The sequence below is a fragment of the Lacerta agilis genome, chromosome 2 (assembly GCF_009819535.1).
Source record: "Lacerta agilis isolate rLacAgi1 chromosome 2, rLacAgi1.pri, whole genome shotgun sequence".
In the NCBI taxonomy this organism is placed as follows: domain Eukaryota; kingdom Metazoa; phylum Chordata; class Lepidosauria; order Squamata; family Lacertidae; genus Lacerta; species Lacerta agilis.
This window is the reverse complement of record NC_046313.1, coordinates 47985136-47997654: the sequence shown is the minus strand read 5'-3', so window position 1 is coordinate 47997654 and position 12519 is coordinate 47985136. Positions and strand designations below refer to the sequence as shown.

General features: G+C 44.2%; 1 protein-coding gene across 2 annotated transcripts in view; it reads right to left on the bottom strand.

Annotated features, from left to right (window-relative positions):
• Positions 1-3382: 3382 nt before the first annotated feature.
• STK10 (serine/threonine kinase 10) overlaps positions 3383-12519 on the bottom strand; it is a 66568-nt gene continuing 57431 nt past the window's right edge. For both annotated transcript variants that reach the window (XM_033139942.1, XM_033139943.1), the window contains 8 exons: positions 11803-11982; positions 11021-11113; positions 10686-10815; positions 8956-9080; positions 7769-7957; positions 6761-6886; positions 6104-6217; positions 3383-5075 (listed from right to left, as the gene is read on the bottom strand). In XM_033139942.1, coding sequence (XP_032995833.1) covers positions 4935-5075; positions 6104-6217; positions 6761-6886; positions 7769-7957; positions 8956-9080; positions 10686-10815; positions 11021-11113; positions 11803-11982 — 1098 coding nt within the window. In that variant the 3' untranslated portion in view covers positions 3383-4934. The remainder of the gene's footprint in view (positions 5076-6103; positions 6218-6760; positions 6887-7768; positions 7958-8955; positions 9081-10685; positions 10816-11020; positions 11114-11802; positions 11983-12519) is intronic.

The following is a 12519-nucleotide window of genomic DNA, read 5'->3' as shown; positions in this document are numbered from 1 at the left end:
CTACTTAGTCTATAGCTGAAGTTAATAGTTATAGACTACTGGAGAACTGTGTTGCTTTTTATTTCTAGTACATATCGCATCAGAACATCTGGTTTCCTTTAAAAGATTACTGTCTAAAACTGGTGGCCATACACCTCCTTTTGAACACCAGACTTTAGGCTCCAGGAATATACACTGACTACTTATGCATCAGGAAAGAATTAGACTTGTGTGACCTAAAGCCAGTTTCTGCCAGTAGGTGCATCATGCATATTTTGCTCTGGGCAAAGGAACAGCATAAAATAGTCAAAATTCAGAGAAGTCTACATATGCAGCAAACAGAATGATCACTGAGTTGTGTTCAACACATCACAGCATTGCTCTAGCTCTGTTGCCAGGGTATTTAGTCTCCTCCCATGACTATCCCACAACAGCCAGAGCTTTAAGCCAGCCCATAATGACTTGCTGTTGTATCAAGCTATATGACAAGATAGTTTAATATCCGACATGCTCTCATGTACTGGATTCTACCTGTACACTGGCTTTCAGTATATCAGTTGAAAAGGCTTCCACCCTGATTGGATCTTGTTTTCATTTTCTCTCTGCACAGAAATAGGATACATCTGCTGCCATCTGCTTCTGTTACCCCAGACATAAACCTCCCCCCCTCTATATGTATGTACATATATCAGTTTAAGAGACCACACATTTAATGGGCTTTATTTAGCCCATAGAAACTTACACCACTTATTAGCGTTTAGGTTACAAGACGACTTTTTATTGGTTACAGAAAACACCTTCTGGAATTTGTCACCTGGAAACGCCACATTTTCCTGCATGGTGGTGGCATAGCAGAATAACTATCTGGGCCAAGTCTTGTGTCTGTAAGCATGTGCATAGGTGCCTCACCACACACTGATGGGCCCATTGCTCAATATCCAAAAAACCAAAGTGCTGCACCAACAAGCACCAAGCAACCCCTCTGCAGCGCCACCAATCCGACTTAATGGTGTAATGTTTGAAAATGTCGACCACCTTTCCTACCTGGGCCACCTTTCCTATCTTTCCAGAAGGGCCAACAATGATGCCGAAATCCAGCATGGATCAGAGCTGGTGACCTCTGACAGATCATACAACAGCTAGCCTGCCCAACAACAAATGGTTTTGCTCGTGTGTGTGTGTGTGTGTGTGTGTGTGTGTGTGTGTGTGTAAGAGAGGAGACTTGATTGACAGTCTCTGTATTATCTCACTTGGTTTCCTCAAGCTCCAGGTCAAGGATTGGAGCTCAAAAACAGAGGGAAACTGTGGGTATCTGAAGCCGAAGTTGTAAAATAGCACAACATGTGAATCTATGTCAAATGTCTACACCATGTAATATGTAATGGAAGAAACTTACCATTTCCATGTATTTCAGTACATGTGTGCATTTTAGGTACCATTTTCTTAAATGTAAGGTCTCCTAGAAAGAACAACTGGTTCCTACTTATAATAAATGATGTTTACTAAACTTCAGGGCTAGGCATGACAACATCTGTGCTTTCTGATCAATTACAATCTACTTGAGGGCCATGACAACAACATCTATTGGTTTCTTTGACCTCAAAAGCACGATATTCAACACAATATTCCCTCTGCATGCGCTGTATTTTGTGCCATGCAGAATTTTGAAACCAATGTCATGTAATTCCCAGCAACTCCATCGCATTGAGGGAATTGTGGAACCCCTACTCAGCAAAGATGACTGACGCATCAATTTCTACATGAAAACACTATCTAGCACACATGCTGTATAATAAATGGCTAGGTGACTATATGAGGCCCTTCATCCCAAGACTTTGCACATGCTTTTATAGGCACTGTAGGTGCTAAGTAATTGCTAATATGAAAACAGAAGGGCAGCAGATTCAAAATGGGAGATGATGTGACGGCTGATGGTAAGTGCAGGTCTCCCTCTTCGCCAAACAGTGTCACCCTTTAGCTATTCTTGGATGTTTAGCAGCAGAAAATTAAAAACAGCTCCAGCTGGTCAAAGCTAGCTTTGAGAATTAATAGCTTTATTACCAACACATTTCAATGCACACATTCTCAAAATGAGACAATATATATTTTAAGATAAATTTGTTTGGTTCAGAGCCTGAAAGCCGTTGATTGTGGGCTGTTTTGAATCTCAGTAAGCAGGAATCAAATTCCATTATGCTCAAGTCAAGTTTATGTACAAATACAAGTCAGCACTGCTGACCAAAACCCACAGGCAACAAGTACAACAAAGTGTTCAGGACACAAATGCAGGCGCTCACCGTGGTAACGTTTTTATTAGATTATTTACATCATAGTGGTTTCCCCCCCCCCCAAAGAAAACCCTTTTGGGTAGAAGAATCAGCCCCCTCCCCCCATTGTAAAAAAATATTGTAGTTTTGTGCCAAGGGAGAGAAAGAAAAAGTTGGCATTGTTTGGGTTAGGGAAAGAGAAAAAATAAAGAAAAGTGAAACTTTCTTGCCACAAAAGGAGCAGGACATCCTTGCAACACTGAACGAGGTAAATATTGCACTTTTGTAAAATTACAGCAGCGCTGGGTAGCAGTCAAGACCAGACTGGCACACAAAGAAAGATAAGCACACACAAACTTGCAGCAGTATTAAAATTAGCAACTCTTGTTTGATTTCTTGGCCAAGGATGAAGACAATTAGATGAACTACTGGCTGACTTATAAGGAGATTGAGCTTCATGTGCGTGTGTCCACAACATAGACAAGCCTGTGCACAATGCAAAATATCAAAAATTTGCAACATAAAGTTAGAACAGAAATTGGCTATCAGGTTTGGAGAAAATTAGGATCTTTGAATTTTCAGAACACAACCCATTTACAGGCTCTGTTCCAGTTTCTCGCAGTCTCACCCGGCGATATCTCAAAACACAATTACCGGTATTTAGAACAGGACAGTACCCCCATGGTTTCTGGGTACACATTTTCTAGCCTCTAAAAAAAAAGAAAAAAAAGAACCCGGAGTCTCTTAAACAAGACAGTGAAACTGCAGCCTGGCAGTAGCTGATGCATTTGCTAGACCTCTGCTTCCATTCCAGCAAGTTACCTCTGAGAACAGAAATCACATCAACAGCAACATGGCTTTATAGGAAGACAGGGAAAGAAAAGCATTATTTCCTATACAGAGATAGTGCGTGATACACAAAAAGGAACACTGGAGCATTTTGCCAACCTAAGTGCTTTGAGATGGCACAATGAACTGTGAAGACTTTGTTTGAAGTACCAAATTTAAGCATTTACCACAAACAGCTGACCCAGATGGAGGATTATGTGAATTGCAATGTGCAAAGCATCAAGACTTGAACACAGATTTAATGTCTAGGGAAATGCAAACTGGTCAAACTGATAAAGCCTTGACACTTCCTGAAATATTTATTTTAATAGTGAATTGGCGAGTGGGCAAGGTGTGAGGGGAAAATAACGCATCTTTGGTTTAAAAACAGCCTTTGGAAGACTTAAAGATAATGACATGCTGATTATCTTCAGCATTTCAAATGCATCACATTCTATTCTGCTATATGGGCCTCCTCTTACTTGGATCATTCTGGCTTGCTACAAACTCAAAAGTAGCAGCAAAGGGACACACAATGGCCAAAATGCTGGTTTATGCCAACATCATGTTCTCAAATCACAGCACACCCAATAGTTTATACAGTAGTAGACCTTAAAAACCAAAAATGAAAAGCTAGCAATTGATGTGCTATGAAACTCACATGAGATGATGCAAAACAAGATGCCTTTAACCTTAGGCCAGTTGTAAATTTGCTGCTACAAGGCATTTGCACTTTTCTTATATTTAATATATTGGAAAGAGCAGTCATTAGCTCTTGCCATAACCTGAGCACAAGCTTTGCCTTCTGGACCAACTGAGCTGGGGAAAGAAATGGAAACAGGAGAGACAGAACTCCCTATTGATGAACACAGGGAAAAGAAACCCATTGCCTCACAACGGAAGAGGGGAAAGTGAAGAGCAAAGACCAGACCTTTATGCTACCCACCATTTTAGGATCTGAACTGTGTGGGCCTCTGCACAGCTTATTAATTGGGGCAGGTGTGCAAAGTTTAACATCCCAAAACTGGGCAGCAATTTCCACAGCTGCCCATGTACATGCAGCCTTCACTACTGTTGAATTGCACTTAAGTTGGATCATAAGCTTCTCATTGCCTTTTTTTGGTCAGCCTTTGACTCAGGACTGATTTGATTTGAACACTCGACTTGTATGTTTCAGGCTGTGCGTCACACATTACCAGGTTGGTGTGCTGGGTCACTGCAAAACAAGCTGAGGAATTGAGGAGTTTCAATGGGAAGGCCTAGATTCTAGGCCCCAGAAGGAGAGGAGGAGGAGCCCTTTGTTTAAGTGACAAAGATGGAGGCCACAATAAAAGCTGATAATTTCTGATTGTCTTTTGTAAGTTGTGAAGCTGAACTCCCAGTGCTTCAAGGCAGTAAATGGTTCAGCCATAAAGACTAAAAGGTTAATTGAGATCCACTGACAGACATAGCAAGTTGGGCCTAACAGGAGAACTAGTTAGAAAATTAAACAGGCAAGCCATCAACAATCTTTTAGGTCACCAACATTCATCCCTTCAACAAATGATTAAGAGATAAAACTGCCCAAGGTCTGGGCAATGGGATCAGAAAGCAGTGTGAACTCTGCACACGACTCCATTAGCTCTACTCTCTGAAGCTCATCCACAACTCTCCAAGTGCAACTGGTCAGCACCAGCCAGGGCCACATGAATGGGAAGCTGTCTCATCTCTAGGGGAACAGACCTCAGGCCACATTGATTGTCTCAGACACAAGAGGAAATCAGAGTTGGCGCAGGAGAAAAGGGAGCCCTGACAGTCCTTTGGGTCAACTTCTCTGTGGACAAAGGCAGGAATTGCCTTTCTGTCCACTAAATCCAAGGGTTATGAAGCCTCTGCAGAACTGAATGGGACAAATTTGGCAGGCTTGTTTGGCGACCTTGAAGGCTGACCATCGGTCTCATCACTGAGTTTGAAGAACATTTCTTGCTCTCGCTTCTTCTGATTCAGTTCATCTTCCAAAGCCTGAAATGCGAAGAGAAATGAGCTCAGTTGGAGAAATGCTGCAAGCTGTAATCACTTCACTGCTCTCAGCCACCTTGAGTCCGGTCAGCTTACATCAGGGGTGGGAAAAAATTTCTGGCCAGGAGGGGTCAGATCTTAATCTCCCTTAGACCTGGCAGACACCATAGTGATGTCACGTGATGCTGCACTTTGAAGCCCCTGTTTAATAGCCATTTGTAAACATCCCCATGCTGCTCCTTACATCTCTGAAAACCTGAGGTTTAAAGAGCAGTACAGGACTGTTTACAAATGGCAATTCAAAAGCCCTTTCCCTCATTATTCCTTAACTCTCATTACTCCTTAACCCTTTGAAAATTGGGGCTGCCCCATGCTACTCTTTGAATCTCCAGTTTGGGGGAGTTCAAAGAGCAGCATTAGAAGGGAAGTATTTCCATGGAATGGAAGCCACTTTCCCCTTCTTAAGCAAGGCATGCAACCATGCACCCATCAGGTATGATGTCAGGTGGAGGGTGGGTGCAGTTTCCCAAAAATGATCTGGCAAGCCAAGTTTGGCCCATGGGGTGGAGGTTCCCCAACCCTGCCTTATGTACATGAGTTGTCAAAAATGAAACAAAATTAGATGAAATTAGAGGGGGAGAGAAACAAATCCAAAAACCTAAACTTGCAACATTTCAGAAATAGGTTGTCCTAATTCAACCTTCCTCCAAATCCAAATTGTTTATTTATTTCACTGCGGTTCTGAATAGCTTCTTAGGAAGCATCTCAGACAATAACAACATATAAAACACTTTCAAATATAAAAACAATTTTAAATCCAATAGAAATACAGACTGGAATAAAAATTACTGCTAGCATTTTAATGAACACAAAGTATTCCCCCCCCCCACCCGAGTATTTGATTTGGCAAATTGATATGAAAGTCAAAAGTTCAATACTGAAACTTTGATCCCCCCGTCCATCCCCTCCGCAAAAAAAAAAAAAAATCTAATGGTGTTAGAAGTTTTATTCCAACTTTCTTTAGCTGTCACCTTTTTTCGTGGCCTCAGCTTATCCCGCCAGTCCTTCAAGTTCTGATTGTGGTTTTCATCCAGAGCTTTCAGTTTCTGGGTCTCATGTTCAACCAAGAGATGGCACTTCTCATTCTATACAGATTTAAAACATCAGAAGAAAAACAAATGAGGGAAACTCTGCAGAGCAAAAAGGTCAGTATCAAATCCAGCATCCCTGCTGACTTGATTTATAAGCCCGACATGACTTTCCAAGACCAGGAAAGAACAAGATTTACTTCAAAAGCAACAAAATCCCATCTCATTCTATGCTCATTCCAGAAACCTTTTGCGTCCACTCAATTTGGAGCTAATGAATGTCGTGGTTAGAGGCTGCTCAGCCATGAACCCCATTGAGAGGCTTTGGAAAATTCATTCTCTCCGTGTCTATCATACCTCACAGGGTTGCTCTGTACCATCTTTATGGAAAGATAGGATGCAAAATGTCACGACATGCCAGAAGCAAAAACCAGAAATATTGAAGCACATTTTCCATTTCTGGGAGGGTTTTGTTGTCAGGTAGGATGAACCAACTTTTCAGAATGGATGGCAGACTTTTCTCTATGAGCCAAAGTAGTGGCATGCCACACCCCTCCCAAGAATACCTTAAAGCTGAGCCAAAAGATGGTGTTAAGTTACCTGTAACTGTTGGAGTTCATTCATGTTGCTCTCACACTGGGCACTCATATCCTTCGTCTGCATCTCATGTTTCTGCTGCTGCTGCAGTCGCTCAGCTTTCTGCCTTTTTTCCTCCTGCTGTGCAAACTGAAACAGAAGGGAGCAACCCAACATCACCATCGTTAACTGTGGTTTTAAATCACCAGGCTATGTTCGCAGGAATTCTAAACATGGCTTCCTACATTTTTTTATATATACCAGGAGCTAGAATGCTGCACAACGAAGACAAATGTGAGAAGAGTTTATTTTCGGGGGAAATGCCCCCTTCTCATCTTCTGCGCTAGGAGTAGGACCCTCAAATACATGTACTCCTTTGATATCTGTTGGTGTGAGCACACTATGATCTGATTCCACGGCACCTTGTATTAGTTGCACCACAGGTGCCAGAGCAATGCAGGGGGCACAGCTATGACATTCCCACCCTACCATGAAACCATCAACAGGTGTTGCAGGAAGGTTTCTTGAGGTACCCACTGTCTGAAACCTTCTGGCAGTATTAACTTGTGCTTTATATAGCACTGGAGCTTAAATGTCAGTGATATCAGATGGAACTGAGCAAATATCTGTCAACAGCCTGGACCAGTGGCATCTGGAAGCACGTGCTGTTGAGCAAGAGACCCTCCATGTGTAGTCTACAATCTTCCCTTCCAGCCCCACTTTGGGCGAAAGATTCCTGCATCGCAGGGAGTTGGATTAGATGATCCTCTCCATCCCTTCCAACTCTACAATTCTATGATTAACAGTCCTCGCCTGCAGGAATCCAAATGCAGTGTCACTGCCTCTCACAGTCTAACCTACCTCACAGGTTTGTTGTGGGGATTAAATAATGAGTGGGGGGAATTGTGTGTGCTACCTTGAGCTCATTGGAGAAAAAGGTGGGATATAGATGAATGAATAGATGGATGAGTGAGTGAACGCAAGCGCGACAAATCGAATCCTTCCGTCAAGGGTTCTAGTGCTATCCTTCACCTGTTTTATCTTCTCCCTCTGTTCTGAGGCGCTTCCACTGGAGCTGATATGGAGGCTCTTCTTATACATGGCCATGCGGGTCTTTCCTTCGCTCCTCTGAATTTTGGGGAGACGGCCTTTCTCTTGCTGCTGCCGAATTTTCAGCTGCTCCATCATTCGCTGGTTATACCGTTGCATTTGCTCACGCTCCTGGAATAGCAATGGCAGCCCAAGGTTGGGGTGCGGGGTGAGGAGAGGTAAGTCAATACAATAAATGTTGCAAGTTACAGTCAAAACGAAAAGTGACATTGGATATTTGCCCAGGGTAATATTCAACAGACCACAAAGATAATGTGGGTTTAGTTTAAGGAAAACAAAACCACTTCTATGAAGATTCACCATGGCTAACTCCAGGGCCCCAGTCAGATAAAAGCTAATGGAAATGCAACAGGCACTATGGCAAGAATACTTTGACATCGGTCCTACTGAAGCTCTCTCTCTCTCTCTCTCTCTCTCTCTCTCTCTCACACACACACACACACACACACACACAAACTAACTGCATGAGAAAGAGGCTATGCCGGCCTGAGTTGATGAGAGTTGTAGTCCAAAACATTTGAGGGCACCAGAATGGTGAAGGCTGGCCTAAAGTAAGTGGAGGTTTGTAAAGAGAGGTTGGGTTGTCATCTCTCAGGGACTTTTCAGCTGTGATTCCTGCAATGCCGGGAGTTGGTCTAGATCAGTGTTTCCCAACCTTGGGTCTTTAGCTGTTTTTGGACTACAACTCCCACCATCCTTAGCTAGCCAGACCAGTGGTCAGAGATTATGGGAACCGTAGTCAGAAAACCGCTGGAGACCCAAGGTTGGGAAACACTGATCTAGATGATCCTTTGGGTTCCATCCAACCCTACAATTCTATGAGTCGATGAATCGATAAGCACAAAACTGTACTCCTATAACTGACCATAGTTATTTCCTCTCCGTACTATGTTTGACTACACTGACTATGGTTAAATATACACAGTACTCTCTTACTTGGGCTCTTACCATTATAGTTTCATGTCTTCACCATGTTGCAGCCACACACCCAATGCAAGCAAGCAACAGGGAGGCCATTTTCTGTAAATCTGCTGAGGTCAATTCTTTTACAGCTCATCAGTAGGAAGCATTAGAGTCATTAAAATAAAACCAGACTGAAACTCTGCTACCTTCTCGTGTTTCCGGACCAGTTCATGCCTCTGGAGGAAATACTGGTCTTTCAGCTGTTGCTTAATAAGCTGGTGTTTCTCCTGTAGGTGGTGCTCTTCCAGATCCCAGATTGTAGCTTCCCGATCTGAGAAAAAGTTATAAAATGGCATATGGCAGGCATGGCCAAACTTGGCCCTTCAGATGTTTTGGGACTACAACTCCCACCATCCCTAGCTAACAGGACCAGTGGTCAGGGATGATGGGAATTGTACGTCTAAAATATCTGGAGGGCTAAGTTTGGCCATGCCTGGCATATGGTCATTACACACTTTACCACAGAGGGCGGGAAATAGGCAAGGAAGTTATCAATCACATGCGATTCCAGAAGATAAAGGGACTTCCGAATGGTGGCTGGTGCCCATGGGGAGCAGTAGGGCAGAAGGCAGCAAGACCCACAGCAAATGCAGCCAGACAGGCAGAGCAGGCCAAGCAATTCTAGTTGTATCCCCATCCTCCTCCCTGCCAAATTCTACAACGGCAACACTGAGACTGAGGAGGAAGAGGAAGATGACTGGCAATGCCCCTTCCTGGACTGGTTGCCAGCGAGAAGGCAAGAAGGTGGAGGTTGGCTAAGGGTCAAATAAGGTGGGCAGAGCTATCCCCCACTTGCCCTAATGGACCACTCTCTACTGGAGAATCCTGTCATTTCCCCGCTCCCCTTTCCAAGCACAACCACCACCTCAGCCTAACCAAATACTCGAGGCAAATCTGTAGGGTAAGCCGACCAAGGAAGGGAGAGGATAGTATGCAAGAATGAGAAAAAGAGGCACAGACGAGCAGGGCAGTCTAACTTTTCATACCAAGTGGGCCACAAGAGTACTATGGAACCCACAGGCTGCACACTGCCTTGTCACATGGGGGGAGGCCAACATTTGGTGTGTCCCCCCTCCTCAAAGCTGGGAAAGTGCTAGCCAGGTTTTGGGAAGGAGGTGGGAGGATTCCAAGACCCTGCCAGAGCCCTCATGTCTCTTTCTCAAAGCCCAGCGCTTTGTTTACCTAGCTCTGGGAAGGCAACGTGAAGGCAGCACGAGGGCTGCCTGAGAGCCGCCCAAAAAGGCATCGAGGGCAGCATGAGGCCCTTGGATTGCATGGTGGACCACCCTGGACTCAATGAAGTCTGACCCCAGGCTCAGTCACTGTCCCTTTACATCATTTATACTCCTGCAACTGCTGGTGCTGCCAGGTCTACTTAAGGGGTGAGATGATAAGAAGGGCAGGATTTTCTTTGGGCAGAGGTGCAGAAGGCATGAAAGAAGGATGCGGAAGGGGCAGAAAGGTGGTTAGAGAATCTTTGCAGTTAAGAGAAAAGTGCTATACCTCCTTTCCCCCTTCCAAGGCTGTATTGTGGCTATAAGATATTGGGGGAAACTGCAACTTGAGACTGCTTGGCTACTCTTTCCAAATTACATCGTTCATTAATATTACTACTATTGAATGCTTTGACAGGACGTGGGATGCTTTTTGCTATTGTCTTTGGAACTATCTCACCTGCTCACTTATAGTTATGTCAATAACTATCTTGGAGGAAACACACCCCACTTGGTGTCTTCCAGATGTTTTGAATCCCATTCCCATCAGCCTCAGCATGCCTGACTAATGGGAGCTGCAGTCCATCAACATATGGAGGACACCAAGTTAGAGAAATCTCCTCCCCACTTTTTTTGGGGGGGGGGGGCACACACCCTCTCACCTCTCATAAGCTGTTGTTTTTTGTTGAGGCACTCTCGCTCCTTGTCACAGATCTCCTTCCGATTTTGGGTGGTGATATTCTTCATGGCCTGTTCCAGATCATCAGCCTGTTTGGCTTCAAACTCTTGCTCCTGGAAGAAAGGAGACAGTAGAAAAAGAGATGCTCTTATTGGTATGATGCCTAAAGCTTTTTTCTATGAGTGAGAGCAGAATGGGTGGTATGATTCTGCTTCCTCAACCTGCCTTATTCATCCTGATAACTGGGAGGCAGGGTATCAAATGCCTTGGCCATATGGGTCTTGGCCACACCACAGACTTAATATCTCTAGATCTTACCATGACTTGCTTTCTCTGTGCAAACTCCTCCATCTTTGTTTTCATGGTCCCCTTGCGTTGTTGCCGTGGAAGCTTCTCAACGTCACTCTTGAGCTTGAAACAAAAAACACAAACAGAAGTTCTTACTGGTCCAATTTCCTAACAAGTCTGAGCAAAAGTGATTTATCACATTGGGTGTGTCACCTGATGGTTTGGCTTTCAATTCTCCACTTTTATGCTGACATTATACTATCACTTTGATCTGCTTTCATTTCACCCTCACCTATTTTCCTGTTAGTGTTTCTTAATTCTCTTGTTTCTGGGTGGTGGTGGTTCTTACTTTTACATTCTTCCCTGGCAGCATAATTACAGACAAGTCAATTTAGAAAAAAGGGTAGGGAACCCTCAGGGCCCAGGGACAGAATGTGACCCTTTGGCCTCTACCTGGCCCTCAGGAATCTCTAGGTCATGCTCCCTGCCCTGGCTGCACCCCTACCCACCTCCTCAAGTGCTTTTGCCTGGACGGAATGTGCCCCTGAGCTGTGACAATGGAGGATGGGCAGGTGTCTGTCTGTGTGCATTTGCATAGCTTCTGCTTTGCTGTCACTCTCCTCCTTTCTTCAGCACCCCTAAATCTTGGCGCTCTGCCCTCAGCTTCCCTTCCCTTGTACAGCTTGTCTGTGACATGAGAGCAGCTCAGCCAATGACAGCAGGAGGACTGAGAGGGCTTTCAGATAGGCCAGCGCCAACAACTAAACCTAAGATTTCCCTGTGCAAGATTTTGGCCCAACGTCGACTCTCACCTCCTTCTTCCTTTGCTTCAGCTGCTCCTGAAATTTAACAAGGTCTCGTTCCTGCTCAGCACGGATACGCTTGGACTCTTCACGGCGGCGCAGCGTGTGGTCCTGCTCCATCTTTTCAATTTGCTGCTTCTGCTGACGTTCCAGATTTTCCAGTTCGGTGTCATAGAATTTCTTCTTTGTCTATACGAGACCAAAGAGGACATTCAGACTTCTTTATACTTACAGGAAGTTGAGAGAATTGATTATGTTAGTATTTTTTCATTATTTAGTTAATAAAGCAAAGTGCAAAGGTACAACTTAAAATGAATCCACCTTAAAACTTTTTTGAATATATCCAAATCTTGTTGCATCTCTGAGCATTAGCAGTTCTAAATACCACATTGCCTGGGGATAGTACGTTCTTGGGAGTCTCTCTTCCCATATGAGCACCTCACACATCAACAGTGTTTCAGGCAGGGGGCTTTCCCAGACCTACCTGGAGATGTTGCAGATTGAACCTAGGACATTCTGCATCCAAAGCAAATCCTCTACCACTTGGCTACAGTCCTTTCCCCCTATATATGGAATAAGACTGGTGAGAGACCATGACAGGGCTCTTTCAGTAGCGGCCTCTGTCCTATGGAACTCATAAGCCTAGGGAAGCTTGCCTCACTATTCTGAAACCAGAATAACAAACCAGTTTCTAAACCACTGGTCTACAACTTGTGGGTCGGGTCC